The 16,643-nt window shown below is 34.9% G+C and overlaps 1 protein-coding gene across 1 annotated transcript in view; it reads right to left on the reverse strand.

Annotated features, from left to right (window-relative positions):
• HOMER1 (homer scaffold protein 1) overlaps positions 1-16,643 on the reverse strand; it is a 142,864-nt gene that overhangs the window by 63,796 nt on the left and 62,425 nt on the right. Inside the window, exon 5 of the mRNA XM_049866561.1 lies at positions 9,274-9,413. Coding sequence (XP_049722518.1) covers positions 9,274-9,413 — 140 coding nt within the window. The remainder of the gene's footprint in view (positions 1-9,273; positions 9,414-16,643) is intronic.

Genomic DNA, 16,643 nt, shown 5'->3' on the forward strand with positions numbered 1-16,643 from the left:
TGTGACACTAAAAACACAAGCAACAAAAATAGGTAAATCGGATTTCATTAAAGTTAAAAACTTTTGTGCAAAGGACAAAAGAGTGAAAAGACAACCACAGAATGGGAGAAAATATTTGCAGATCATATATCTAATAAGAAACTTGTATCTAGAATATATAAAGAGCTCAATAACAAAATGACAAGCTGCCCAATAAAAAAATGGGCAAAAATTCTGAACAGACATTTCTCCAAAGAGGATATACAAACGACCGATGAGCACCCAAAAAAAAAAGTTCAACACCATTAGCCATCAGGTAAATGCGAATCGAAACCACAGTAATTTGCCACTTCACACCTACCAGGATGGCTACAATAAGAAAGACAGATAATACGAGTTGATGATGATGTAGAGAAACTGGAACCCTCATACACTGCTAGTGGGAACATAAATGGCCTAACAGCTTTGCAAAACGATCTGTCAGCTCCTCAAATGGTTAAACACAGAGTTAAGATATGACCCATGAATTCCACTCCTAGGTATATAACCAAGGGAAGTGAAAACATATGTCCACACAAAAACTCATAATCGAATTTTCTTAACAGCATTAATCATAATAATGGTTGTACTTTCAAACAGTGGAAACAACCCAAATGTCCATCAGCTGATGAGTGGATAAATAAAACGTGGTGTATACATACAACGGGATATTATTTGACAATGAAGAGAAATGAAGTACTGATGCATTCTATGACATGGATTAATCTTTAAAATATTATGCTAAGTGAAACAACCCAGTCACAAAAGTTCCCATATTGTATCGTTCCATTTATATGGAATGCCCAGCATAGGCAAATCTTTAGAGACAGAAAACAGTTTAGTGATTACACAGGGCTGGAGGAGAGGAGGGTGTGTTGGGAGAAAATAGGAGTGACTGTTAATGGGGAAAGGATTTTTTTGGGGAGTGATGAAAATGTTCTCAAATTGATTACAGTGATGGTTGTATACCTGAATATACTAAAAACACTGAATTGTACATTTTAAATAGGTGAATTGTATGGTATATACATTATAACTCAATAAAGCTGTTATTAAAAATATTGAGAACATTAATAACTAAGTGGATCCTGCTAGAACTAAGGCAATAAGCTAATTATTCTTCATATTGGTATCTTTGTTGGCTCTGCCCAGTATATGGTACATTTCCGATGCTAATGATCAAACTGCACCAACTTATTTACCCCCTTCTGTCATCTCAGAAATCCTGGTTAAGTGGTTAAGTGCTATGGCTGCTAACCAAAAGGTCAGCAGTTCAAATCCACTAGGCACTCCCTGAAAACTCTGTGGGGCAGTTCTACTCTGTCCTATAGGGTCGCTATCAGTCGGAATCGACTTGATGACAACGGGTTTAGTTTGGTTTCTTCTGTCATCTCAGTATTTATTAACTCAACAAACTTATTCTTTACCTATTACATATTTAAAATGACTAAAAACCTTATCGGATATGGAGAAATGCAAGTCAATGAGACTTGGTTGGTCCAGAATCTGAGAAGCTGGTAGGGAAGTAGTAAATATGTGTTGAACGATGATAAAAAAAAAAAAAAAAAATCAGGATAATAAATATCTGAAAAATGATACAGAAGGAGAGCTGCCTCATCCAGAATGGACCCTGAAGATCAATGCCTCTGGAGGCTTGTTTGGGCTAACCTAGCCACTAGCAAATAGTGACGCTGAATACTTCTTCCCTGGACTTGCTTCCACTTCTGTAAAATCAAGTGGCTTGTCTATATAATAGCTAAAGTTCCTTCTATCTCCAAAGTTCTAATATCAACTTTTAGACTTCAATTTAGGGCAGAGTCATTAAAATTAACATTAAAATTCGTAAATGGAAAATGGCAAACTGAAAGAAAACAAATATAAATAAAATGTACATTTATTTCAATCATTTAATTGTATCTACATTTTACACATCATACAAGGAAAGTAATCCCTGGAGCATGACTACTTTCAATATGCTTTAGTGAATTAACTGTCAGCTTTTTCCATATGAAATGTGAGTCTAATGTATTATCCCCATGAAGCAAGAGTTGGCCCTAATTTTTACTTCTGACAAATATACACAGTACAATTTTCAATTTTAAAAACCCAACTCACTTCTTTGATTCAAATAATAAGTACTCATGCTGACATTTTATGAGATAATATTTATAAAAATTTTGGTTCTAGTTGGTTTTAAAAATAAAGAATATAAATACTGCCTAGATCTACGGAAAATAAATCATTGAACCACTCTGCACTGCTATTTAAACAAGGAGAAAAATTATTCTCAAGAAAGGATTAAAAATTACTCTATTACGAAAATATACATTTTAGCATCTTCCACATTTTTTAGGAACTTAAGAACATTGTTTATTAACACACTATCTTTAAAATTTCTTTTTACAAACTAGGAAATTCTGAAAAAATTAGACTAAGTCAGCTATACTCAAGCCTTACATTTGACAAGACTGGCATTTTCAAAGAATATAACCAATTTTATAATTTAGCTTCAGGATTTTATGAACTTATGGAGCCTAGGTTTAGCTTTAGCTGATTGAAGCACTGTACCAAGGGCACCAAGAGCATGTACTTAATTTCCAAATGGAAAATTTTTTCATACATGTATTTACTGAATTTCCATGTGCTTAGGTACCTTTGGGATACAAATGGATAAAACATAGTCCTTGTCCTCAGGGAAGACTGAGGAGTTAATGTTAACTGCCTGTCAGTTTGTAGGCAACAGGGATATAACATGGGCAGATACAAACCCAGTCTGTGGGTATGAGAGAAAGCTTACTGGAGGGAGTGATGTGGAGCTTAAATAATATATAGCAATTGACCAGTTGGTGGTTGAGTTAGGGACGGGGTAGGCGTTGGAGGAAATACAGAGTATGTATCTGTGCAAGCAGCCATTCCAAAGAGAAGGCAGAACATGAGCAAAGGCTTGTAGATAAGCAATAGCATGGCTACTTGGTCGGACTATAAACAGTTTTGTGTAACTGCTACAGAAGCAGTTGGCAATGAGGCTTGGGAGGCCTTATCTGATGACCATGGACTGCCTTGTACATACACCATGCTGAGGAGCTAGAACTTTATCTATAGGGAAGAGGATGCCACTCAAAAGTGGCATGGTCAGATTTTCGTGTCTGAGAGAACTAATAGTACATGTCAGAGTAATAAGCCACTAAAGAGGAAAATATCCAGGATCCCATTTTTACAAATCATAACTTCTCAAATACCACCACCAAGTCTTCACAAGGCATAAAAACAATGGATATTACTAGCTGGGAATCTACTTAAAATCCCTACCTTGGAATATACCATATATAAGTCACAAAGAATCTATTTGCCCTTCACCTGAAGGTTTGGACTAGAAACTAGGTATGTAACCACTTAGTCCCACATCCCTCTACTTAGCCTCATTTTTATTAATTTTTTAAAATTTCATACCTTTAGATGAGCCTTATTGTCACATCTACCACAAATCTCATATTTTTATGTAGCTTGCTTGGCCTTTACCCATGGTCACATCTTGATCTTGGCCCTTACTAGGCTGATGAGAGGAAAGATAGAATGCCAAACCCAAAGGAAGAGCATTTTCCCCTTAAGTCCTGAAGCAGAGCTATTCATATCACATACCTCCCATTCCCAACTGCCCAACAGGCTGCTGAGAAACAGAGGGAAAAATGGAATTTTAAGGAGTCCACTACCTGGAAGAGATCATAATTAATCTAAGGTCAATCTACTCCATGGTAATGACCACACCTCTGACTGCAGCTAGGAATCTTTAAAACCAAACCAAACCCATTGCCATCAAGTATATTCTGACTTATAGTGACACTCTAGGACAGGGCAGAACTGCCCCATAGGGTTTCCAAGACTGTAAATCTTTATGGAAGCAAACCGCCACATCTTTCTCCCACAGAGTGCCTGTTGAGTTCAAATTGCTGACTTTTCAATTACCAGACAAGTGCTTAACTAATGTGCCACCAGGGCTCCTAGATGCTGACAATCACTGGCAATGGAGAGCTGAACATCCCTTCTCCTGGACAGCAACGTAAGACGGGGGGGCGGGGGGGGGAGGGATTCGGAAATACCAAGGAGGGGGACAAGATTCTTACTGTTGGAGGCAGATCAGCAATATCTTTATCCCATTATGAAGAATGGGATTTTTCTTCTTGTGAACAGCATATTATGTGATAATGCCTGAAAACATGCTTTCATGAGTTTGAACATTTTCCTCAAAGTCTTCTAGAGGACTCTTTAAGAGAATAAAGGTTAGTTCTTCAAAAAATTCAAAATAGAACATTTTATATACCTAATTAAAAAAGCTAATAGAAGGAAACAATTTGTGGTCACTAAACTGTACCTTTTCAATTGTACCTTATTTTAAAATACATAAATTGCTTCTCAGTTCCCAGAGAATGCAGAATTGTACATATTAGCAAATTACAGTTTTCCTTCTTAGAAAATGTTTATCCACTCACAATTATGGTAAAGGAAATTTACTGTTAATATCTATTCATAAACCGCTAATATTTCTCACCAACTAACTTAGCTTGAAATTAATTTTTAAAAACCTATTGTTGAGGCTGTATGGTGGAAAAACAATAATATGGAATCCTACAACTTAAGTTTTTCATCTGCAATTACATCAATGATAAAGTGAAATCAAGTCTAAGCTTTACGCACACAGTTTTACCAAAAGAAAAGTTATCTAAAGAAATTATTCCTACTTTAGTTCATAACTATTATCTTACAAAGTTTGCTTCTCACCCATAGAAAAGGGAAACAGATGCCACAGCTGTGAAGAGTATAGTACCCCTAAGCTCTTGATAACCGTTAACGGTTTTCCTATTTGTATCATCCTCAAACTAACTTTTAGCAAGTAACTTACTTATATGGTACGCAATTACTTCAAATGCAATTTAGGTTTTGAAATTTGATTAGATATTTTTGTACAGTTTTAAAGTAGTAGCTTTCTGAAAATCTGATAATACATAAAGAAATTAATCTATTAAAATAAATGAAATGAACCCACCCAGATTTTATAAATTTTGGTAAAATTGTACTTAAACTGATTTAAAGCAAAATCAATATACTTGAGAGTAAAGTTTCTGCATACATCCTTTAATAAATATTTGTTGGAAATACACGAAGTGGCAGAAAATTTTCCTTAACAGAAGATACATGCAGTACCCCCAAAGTGCATAAATTCTAGCAGCACCATGAAATACATTATCTAAACATTAAAAGAATCTAAATATAATCAATGCTTAAAAGAACCAATGTTCCATTAAACTCTTATGAAAGTTTATCAGTACAAAAATAGTTTCACAAATTGCTAATATATGTATGTCTGTTCTGAACTCTCAGATATATGAAAACACCTTATTTATCATTATATTACTGTATATTTGATGATCATAAAATTACAATGAATAAAATAAAAGTTTTTTTCAGTATCACATTCCAATACAACATTGGAATCCTAAAAAATTAACTACTTCCAAAGAATTGTAGGTAGTTTCAAATCTTTAAAAAAAAAAGCTAATACTTATTATTTGTATGAAATAACAAATAAATCCCAATATTCCATACAACCAATGCTAGGAAGCAAACAACTCCCTGTAGTGAGAGACCAAATCTTCCCCACTTGTATCTGCTAGTCTATCAGTATGTAGCTAGTCTATTTAGCATATAAAAAAATAGCTAATCTAAAACTATGAACTCAAAGAGTGCCCTAACAACTTCAGTAGCCAAAGAGCATATATTTGCTCAGTCCTGAAATGATATTATCATCCAGGTTTTAAAGCATTTCTTTTTTATAAAGGAATGGCAATTTAGATAAAATTTAATACCACTTCCCCAAAGAAATTAATAAAAGATTTCATCATCATGGTCTATGTTACGTCTTCTTAAACCTTTAAAAGTACACTAAAAAGGCATTAGCTTCATGAAAATTATTTAGAAAGAATGTTTCTGCATAGTGTATGACATGGACATAACAGTACTACAGCACTTGAGCAGCCCATACATTTTTAAAATTTAGTTCAGCAGTGTAATTAAAAAGTATAATTAAAAGAAGGAGTGAATGATACAAGAAAATTCTACAATGCCACTGAATCAGGTAGAATATAAAAAGTTGTACTATCTTAGTATGAAAGTTCTAAAAAGCTGAAAGGCAATTAAAAAATTTTATGGATGAAATTATGTCTGGGATTTGCTTCAATACAACAGAGGAGAAATGTGTTGAGGGGGGAGCTAAAATAAGACAGGCCTTTTTTTCAGAACTGTTGGAGGTGGGTAATAAATTCATGAGAGTTCATTATAGTATCCTCTCTCATACACATTAGAAAAAATGTAATAAAATGCCAGAAAGTAATTTAAAAAATCTTGCTAATCTTTTTAAAGCTAAGTAATAACTTTTTAAAAATACAGCTTACAAAGAGTAAAGGACAAACCATAACTAAACATATTTCTAAAATTTTCAGGGCCTTCCTTGGTATATTAGATGACAATTCATAAGCTTCAGGTATAAAACTTAAATTTTAAGGAGTGCATGAACTGGCTTGCTAAGTAGCTATAACTACCCCACCCACCCAGTGCCATCCAACTACAGTCAACTCTTAATTAACTTGACTATTACTGCCCCCTATATTCCCTAGTCTTCCCTCCATCCCCTTTTCCCCCTTTTTTTATGGACATTCTGGTTATTTTGCTTCTTATTTAGCAGCAGCACCACCATACGATCAACCAGAGCAGAGAAAATGGGCAATTTTTTTTTTTTGCTATTCATTCTTTCCTATTAAAATACAAACTAAGGAAGAACATACAATAAATAGCTTAAATAAGCCTTAAAAACATAGATTTTAACTGTCTTCTTTGCCACAGAAAAAAGAACGGTATTATCGGCTAAACCACTTAAAAGTTTCAGATTTAAATAAAATTTGTTAATATTCTTTCTGTCTCTAATTCATGAAAACAGCTGTCTAATGTCTACACAGGTCTCCCAGAATAGGAACAGCTACTAGCTTCCTGATGCAACAATGTGTTTGCATTGGGGATTTGACTAAAACACACTGTGAGCTCACTGGCAGCACGTGCTTGGGTCAAAAAAGCTGAGCTACAGTTCTCACATTACCTGGGATGGCTCACCTAAACTCTGGGATTTAGTCTCCAAAGGCACACCCTTCTAAACTTTGACCTTTTAAACTGTAATTCAGCACATACATAAATGTTTATTACAGAAAAACAGTTTCTACTCTTAATGTGAGTTTTACTCTGGTGTTTTCTATTTGGTTTTATTATATTTCATTTTTTGGAATACCACTCGTAGCCTATTAAGTTTATTTCAAACTACCCAGTCTGGGAAACCCTGGATTAAAAAATCTCGGAGGGCCCCTTCAGCTCTGATGTTGTGGGATACTAACCCATGCAGTGGTAAAGTAGAGGGTTAGCAAAAAAGAGGAGGACCCTCAATGAGACGGAATGACCCATTGGCTGCAACAATGGGCTCAAGCATAACAACAACTACGAGATTACGTAATGCCTTTAACATAATTAAAAGCTTGTAAGGGGAAGACAAAAGTGTTAAGTTTTATATTCAGAACTCTGTCACGTATCTCCATGGCAAATCAATAGATTCCAGTAGTTAAAGAAGGAATATCTTCAAGTCAGAATAAAAAACTCTTATTAGACTTCTCAGAAACTGAGAAAATCAATAGAGGAAGACCAATCCTAGGTACTAACTCCAGAATAAACATTCAGAAAATTAAAGGCGTAGGAAGTAAACTAGAAATAGCTTTTACAAGTTTTAAATATAAAAGTTATTTCTAAATGGTACAGCTATCAACACAAATGTCTCATTTAAGTATTAGCCAAAGAAGTCAAATGTATAAGTATGTTCAGTGCAGTTAACATAGGACGGAGAACTTCTCTTAAACCACAAATAAAATCTTTTTAAAAAATCGCATAGCAATAAAATTGCTCTTTAATTGTAGTTGCATATTGAAATAACCTTATGTTATTAAGTCTTTGGATGAGAGGAACTAAAAACTTTTCATGTGTTTTGTCATCTTTATAGCACAAACAGATAATATGCTTATATTGTAATAGTTAAAGCATGAAATTCATAACTTCAAAACATATCTACTGCCTCATGGAAAACTATTAGCATTTTTAACAACAACATAGAATACCCTCACAGTTAAGTAATTTTCTCCTATTCATTCTTTAGAAAAAGCACACACACAAAGCTTCGTGACTTACTCATCCTTCTTCCTCGGCCTGACCAGGAGGTCTCTCCATTGTTATTCTCTCTGTGGTCTAATAAATTTAATCCTATGCCCCAAATATTCAACGAATTCAATCAAAACAAAAATTCTCTTGAAAAAGAGAATATCTTATTTCATAATTCTTCTTAATATGCTCAGGAATTCGATTTTTTTAATTGGTACCCGAAAAGAGATGCATAACAAGGGAACATTGTTTTCTTAACTTTAACTAAAGCTACCTAGTCAAAAGTTTCCAGAAAGACAAAACAAAAAAAGACTTTAAGATAGATGACAGATAGGTATTTTTTTTACATTTGCAATACTGCTGTTTTATAAACCTTTTTATACCTACAAATATTGATAATTAAGTTTTTGGTTTGGAACACAATTAGGATAAATTCTATCTTTTTAAAGCACTAAATTCTTTTAAAATTCAAAAGCATGCGAAGATTTATCTCCTGTTAGTTAGTTGATGCTCCAAAATAAATTCAACGTTAACAGTGATAGGCTAGTGCTAGAAGTTACCCAGTAACCTAGTTTTTCCTGTGAAATCATGGAGTGAGATCATCTCTAATAAAGCTTAATTCAAGAGTGGTAAGTCTATTTAAAAAGCAAAAACGACTTATAGCTTTCAAGAATATATGTGAAAATAGAAATCAGATGAGGGCCTAGGTTAAAAAATAGATAGAAATCATTTACAAAAATACCTCGTTTGACTAAAAAAAGGTTTTTACGGAAAACCAGCTCAGTGTTCCTTTTCAACATAGATAAGGAAATGTTCATTGCAGTTCATCCAGGCAACTATAGACTATAAATTAATGAAATTTTTCTATATTTCTTTTCCAAGGTTAATGGAAACAATACTCAAAAAAAAGTTTGATCTGGATTTACCTGCAAGGTTTATCTGAAACCCTGAAACCAAGTAAGTTTCCATATTTACACATTTTACTTAATCATGATGGTGGAATTGAATCTGTACCTATGTGAAAATGGCAATGCATTCTGAGTTGGTTCAGCCCTTGGCTCTGAGTTCTGAGTCACATCAGGTGTTCTTTCATCGTCTGTCCCATTGATACTTTCTGGTGTTAAAGGAGACTGAAGATCCCCTCCTGCTGATTCCTTTAAAAAAAAAAAAAAGGTGGGGGGGAGAAAAAATTATGCTTCTGTTGAAGTACACGGTATCATCTTAAAGTTAAAACTGACTCTGATGTATGCTGATGAACTGTATTTCAATAGACATTTTAGTCAAAGGCTTAAAAAAATAAGCTTTGAAAGAGAAACAATTTTTTGAAGCAAAGCAACTCATAATAGCTAAAACATAGCCATTTAGAAATGTAGTTTCAAAGAAGTAAAAACTTTTGAGTTTTTAGAATAAAAGATATTCTAAGAATTAGTTCAGAAGAAAAAGAAGATGGCAGAAACATGCAACAAAGAAGTGGTTTTATTTTGCAGAAAGAGGCAGACAAAAGGAAGGTGTAGGAGAAGAGAATGAGGGGAGGAAAACAAAGGGGAGAGTGAAATGTGCAACAAGTTTTAATTTTCTTATCTGCCCCGCTTTTTAATTCCTGCAGAGCTATTCAGAAAAGCACTAGAAAGACCTCTGTAACATATAATAACTAATGATGTTTACGCATTTCTCGGTTTTTTTCATAATGGAATTATTTCTCTTCACAAAATTTCCTGTCTTCTTTCTACTTTTAACTAAGATCTGTATATCAAGGTACATTTAATTTATTCTTTTGAAAAGTAAATTAAATTAAAATGAACCTCAAGCTGGTACTCACTCTTGTGATTGCCATCATTAGATCTGACATTAGAAATCAGAATGAGAAGTCATTTGATAAACCTGTTAACCAGGGGAGTCCTAGCACCAGATTGTTGAAGGGCAGCTTGACAAACCACTTAGGAGCACTGGGCACTAAAAATCCACAGTTAAAATATTAAGCTATGTTAGGGAAGAAAACACAAATATGAGCATCCAACTGAGGAATTTATGTCAGGTGTGGTCATAATTTAGCAACTTGAAAGAATACAAGATTTCCTCAAATAAAAAAAGATGAATATGTGTAATACCGGAAAATGCATATAATTAGAAAAAAATGGGAATATAAGAGAGTATGTGCTGTTGCTAGCTGCCATTAAGTTGACCCTCAACTTACGGCACTCTGTGCAAGATGGAATGAGGACCGTTTTGATCCATAGGGTCTTCATTGGCTGATTTTTCAGAAGTAGATCACCAGGCCTTTCTTTCTAGTCCATTTTAGCCTGGAAGCTCCACTGAAACTTGTTCAACATGCAAACCTCCAGTGACAGACAAGGGGTGGCTGCACTTGTGCATTGGCTGGGAACTGAACCTGGATCTCTGTGTGGAAAGTAAGAATTCTACCACTTAACTACCACTGACCTCATAAGGAGCTATCTAGGTTATGATAATTTATATACTTTACATAAAAAAATGTTGCATGTGGAAAAGTGCTAAAAAGAAACATGCAAATATTAATACTTTATTTTGGGGGATTTCTGGTTTTATATTGCTGTATATATTTTATTTCACATTTAAATTATTTTAATGAAATAATACTGCTATAAATTATAAAAATACAAGCTATTAAAGATCAAAAGGCTTCTTTCTTGACTCCACATTATCACTTGACCGTTTTTCAATTATTAAAGAGATCTCTATTTTGACCAAAAATTTTGTTCTTATTAAATCTTCCTCCTACATCCTCTTTGTTTCTATTAACAGATAGTCAATGCATGGATTAAATTTACAGCATAATGTGACAACACAAAATTGTTTAACAACAAAGTCAAAAACTACTAAGTGAATAATGGAAACGGTATCTATAAAGTGACTCCTGCTAGGTCAGTTATAAGCTCTAGCAATTAGCAAGAAAAAGTTTAGGCAGCCAGGAGAAACCATGAGATTATCATCTTTGAGATCAATAAATCAGGTCCATTTTTCTCAAGGGCCAAACTAAACTTAATCAAGGCTGACTGCCCAATATGCTAGATAGTAAGTTGGCCAAGCCCCAATTCAGTGGAAATGATAACGGAAACAAATTAATTGGTTAAACCAGGGTTCTCAAAAAAAAAAAAAAAAAAAAGCAAACCAAACCTGTTGCCATAGAGTCAATTCCAACTCACAGCAATCCTACAGGACACAGTGGAACTTCCCTATAGGGTTTCCAAGGAGTGCTGGTGGATTTGAACTGCCAACCTTTTGGTTAGCGGCTGAGGTTGGCATTAAGAATTCACCTAAGGATTTGCTGGAACTGCTTAAGAAGAGCGTAGTAGAAGAAAGCAGAATTGAAAGAGAGACAGGAAGAGGGTCAACCAGTTTGATTCCTGGTTCTTATTACCTTCTGGGGGTAAATGTTCCACCACCTCAAAAAGAAAATAAAGGAGGAGGGTGTTGAGGCATGGGTCTTAGAGAAGTTATGAATGCTGATGCTACTGAAGTAGTAAGGCTGCTCTCAGAGTCAAGTTAAGAAGGAGACAAGGAAAAGGAGGAGGCAAAGAGTAGAGGTTGCAGCAATCCCAACATCTCAATGGAATAAGATTTTCTCCAGAAAATTAGAATATTAAGCTATATTTAATTAAAGACATATTTAGTTATCCCAGATTGTTGTATCTAAAATGAAAAAACAAAAAGCCCAAAGCATGAGTTTTTTTAAAGAAGTAAAATAATTATTTTCTCATATGGACAAAATAAAGTTCTAAAAGTACATACGGTGTAATATGAAAATGAAACCACCTTTCCCTCCAACCTCTCAATAGGTAACCAAAATACTTTGTGAAACCTTCTGAAATTTTGTATATACTAAAAATAGCACTGTGAAACTTTTTTAAATTTAGCATATTCCAAATATCTAGTTCTTTCTTAATCTAAATTTTATATAATCTCTTAAATATGCAACTTTAGTTATTCCTTAAAAGAAAATACTCCCTGTACAAAATCAACATGTTATAACTTCAAATCAAATATTAAAATAAAAAATGTGGAGGCATTATAAAGAAAATATTCTACATTCTACTTTGGTGAGTAGTGTCTGGGATCTTAAAAGCTTGGAAGTGGCCGTCTAAGATACTCCACTGGTCCCATGCCATCTGGAGCAAGGGAGAATGAAGAAAACTAAAGACACAAGGAAAAGATCAGTTCAAAGGACTACAGGACCACAACTACCACAGCCTCCCACCAGACTGAGTCCAGAACAACTAGCTGATGCCCAGCTATCACCACCAAATGCTCTGACAGGGATTACAACACAGAGTCCCAGACAGAGCTGGAGAAAAATGTAAACAAAATCCTAACTCACAAAAAAAGACAAGACTTACTGGTCTGACAGAGACTGGAGAAACCCCCAGGACTCCCTTTAAAGTCAGTACTGAAGTCACTCCTGAGGTTCACCCTTCAGCCAAGAATTAGATAGGCTCATAAAACAAAACTCGACTGAACAGGCGCACCAGCCCAGGGGCAAGGACAAGAAGGCAGAAGAGGACAGGAAAACTGGTAATGGGGAACCCAAGGCCAAGGAGGCGAGTGAGTGTTGACATGTTGTGGGATTGGCAACCGATGTCACAAAGCAGTATGTGTATTAATTGTTTAATGAGACACTAATTTGCTCTGTAAACCTTCCTCTAAAGTACAATTAAAAATACATGGTGGCATATTCATTAGACTACAGATTTTTATAAGAGAAAGATTATTTCTCTTTAAAAAGAGATTATTAAGCTAACATGGCTGGCCACTTCTACTAAATGTTGAAGGAAAAAATCCACAAATAATATCTTCTTTGAAACATATACATGTGTTTATACATATATTCTTCTCTTATATATAAAACAAAAAAAATTGGAAATAAAAACTGAGATCTAGTGAATCTCTATCGCCTTTACATCCTTATTTTGAGAAAACTATCCACACTTACTTTGTTTCTGAGAAATACCCCTAATACTCTCTCCCACCAAAACAAATGATCTGCAATCAGCAAAAGGAAAAGGACAGTCAAATTGAATAAAAAATATACTGATATAAATTAAAGTCTGGTAGAGTATCAAGGTAGCCAAAACTAACAGATGTGACTGTATCAAGAAAAAGGAGACTGAGCACAGATGTGAGTCATGAAGTGCTTCTTAAACATTCAGGTAATGTCTTTCTTTTCCTGCCCATTTATGAAGTGGTAAGAAGGGCAAAAAAAATTAGGAATATTCTGAATTGCACTAAAAAAAAACCCCACTCATCCCTCACTTGAGGGCAGGACTTCAAGAGGATATCACCAACCTACTGTCAGGTGTGTGCTGTAGTAGGCGGGCAGCATTGCCCCTCCCCACTACACCAAATACTGCTACCACCTTCCATTTAACTCCAATAAAGCCTAAAATGGAAATTCTTGTTACAGTTTCATCCTTTTTGGCTTCAGTCAAACAAGCCTCTTCTCTTTTTCACTCTTGAGAGACCCACTCAATTTCAGTCTTTTATACTTAAAAGAAGATGAGAATGCTGCATTCTTTTCTGAGCAAAGGCACTGACAGGGAAAACTAGGGAGGACCAAATAATATGAGTTCCCACGGTGGTGGAAATAAAAAGAAATGGTAGGAGAGAGACAAAGAAGAGCAAAAGGAAAATGAAGATGAGAACTCAGACAAATGTCCCCTAACCCTCTGTCATAAAGCATTCCCTATACCTGGTCACCATCCAGTGCTACCATCTCTGAAATCCCATTTTCTGATGACCATAGAAATTCTTGTAATTTGACTCTTTGGATTAACTCATGTTCCTCTTTTCTGTTTAAAGTACACCACCTAATTCATGCTCAGGGCTACTGCGTTAATCTCCACTCTGCTGACATATTTTTACACTCACTAATTTAGAAGCACTGGTGGCACAGTAGTTAAGTGCTTGGCTGCTAACTGAAAGATCGGTGGTTTGAACCCAGCTGCTCCTTGAGTGAGATATGGCAGTCTGCTTCCATAAAGATTCATAGCCTTGGAAGCCCCATGGGGCAGTTCTACTCTGTAATATAGCGTCACTAAGAGTAGGAATCAGCTCGAAAGCAATTGTTTGGTTTTAGTTATGTTAAATGATTACTAACCGTCAGTTGTGTTTGTCCCAAACCTGTTTGTCAATTGTATTTACACAATTATGTAACTAAATATTATTTAAACCAATAAAATTTGAATGAAAAATTAGAGAAATCATTTTAATAAACACATACGACAAATCACATATCATTGTGATCAATAGGGTTTTCACTGGCTGATTTTTGGAAGTAGATCACCAGGCCTTTACCAGTCTTCCTTAGTATGTAAGCTCTGCTGAAACCTACTCAGCATCACAGCAACACCCAAGCCTCCAGTGATGGACAGATGGGGGGTGCGCAGGAGGTGTACTGATCAGAAATCGAACCTAAGTCTCCTGCATAGAAGGCAAGAATTCTACTACTGAACCACCAATGACCTTTCAATCCTACAACCTAGCAATTTAAAGGTTAAAAAACAAACGAACAAACAAAACCCAAAACCCACAAATTTTTGTTTGGGTACAAACAACTAAAGGGTGAACAGGTTTTAGCCAATTTGAAAGTTTTAGTCAACTAATAGGTTTTTTTTTATTTTGGTCTGATCTCCACTGAAGAGAAATCTGGGTACTATTTCATTATAAGCCCCTTTCTTCAACGTATACTGTGAGAAAACTGCCTCACAAGTTAACTGAAGTACAATATTTTTTACTGTGAATTTTATAAGAAATGTCAGGTTTAAAGTCAATCATCACTCTCAATTTTACATCAAACTGACTGTTCAAAAGATTTCCATGGAAACACAAGATCATAAGATTCCCAATGGAGAAAGAGTTCTAAATGAATGTCTGCTATTTACAGAGGGACATGAAAGAAACTAACAACTTATTCCTAAAGATGTATACCTTGATTAAGACAACATTCTAAGATTATCTGGCATGACCACACATTTATACAACTTTAGTGCGCAACCTAAGAATAGGGAAGGGATTAACTTTGTTCTAAATGCCAGACTCCTTTCATCACAAGTCTTCAGGAAGGTGGAGTGGCTTGTCCACGGCACTGGTTCTCAAAGTACGGTACCCAGATCAACAGCATCAATATCTCCTGGAAACTTGTAAGATAAATCAGAAACTCTGGAGGTGGAGTCCAGCAACCTGTGTTTTAACAAGTCTTCCAGGGGATTCTAATGCAGGGTGTTACAGAGAAAGGCATCTGTGTTTTTCTAAATAACCATTATGTGCCACACACTCTGCCAAGGCTTTACATTATCATCACAACCATTACAACCATCACATCTACAACAACAGCTGTTAACATTTACTGAGCATTTACCATATGCCTTGCATTTTTCTTATCCTGATTTAATTTTCACAATAATAATCCTATAAAGAGATACTGCCTTATTATTTTAGTTGAAGAAAAAGAGCAGCTTGCCTAAGCTCAGAAAACTAGCAAGGATTAGAGACCAGATTCAAAGCCAGGCTCCACAGTATATATTATTAAATGTGGCCTTACATTGCCACTGTCACACATATTCCTCCCACAGCTCTATAAACCAAATAATTTTACACTTATGTTATAGTTCCCTTAGGTTAATCAACTTTCCCAAGATCACACAGCAACAGAAGAAGGATTTATGTTCAAGTTTGTCTGAAACAAAAACCCAAACTCTTAAACAGTTATAACTCCTCAAATAGGAACAAAATTTATGACCAGTTGATTGTCTACTATTATGCATTTTGAAATTGAATCTCATGATTCCCCTTTGCAGAATTCCTGAGTAATATCCTATTCTCAGGTAAAGCATTAATTTAGCAGATCGGGTTAAACCAGTAAGAGTCAAACTCTGCTTTCTAGGTGAGTAGGGTAAGAGTGGCTAAAGACCATACAATCCACACCAAACAGAAATAATAACATCTATAAGAAATCTGTCCAAAAAGAAAGGAGGAGTGGAGGAAAAAAGAAAAAGAAATAAATACCACTCTTACTATTTTCTCTGGCTTCTGTACATTAATTAACATCTCCTGGCTCCATCTCAAATTTCAAATGTTTTCAAAAAATAAATTAAGGTCACTATATTTTGGCTCTCGAACATTAACTTAAGACATTTCTCTATTCTTATTTCACAGCATTTTCAAATATAAGCACCTTTGTTATATTCCTTTGAAGAAAGTAAAGGCTTAAAGACATTCCTTCCACCAAAGAAGAACAGGAACTTGTAATAGGTCATGGTCAATTAAACAAAAAGGAAGCTACGATTAGAGAAATGAGAACTAAGTAGAATGACAAAATTTAATCCATTACAATTTTATTGAAACCCTTGGTG

The sequence above is a fragment of the Elephas maximus genome, chromosome 2 (genome assembly GCF_024166365.1).
Source record: "Elephas maximus indicus isolate mEleMax1 chromosome 2, mEleMax1 primary haplotype, whole genome shotgun sequence".
NCBI classification, from domain to species: Eukaryota; Metazoa; Chordata; class Mammalia; order Proboscidea; family Elephantidae; genus Elephas; species Elephas maximus.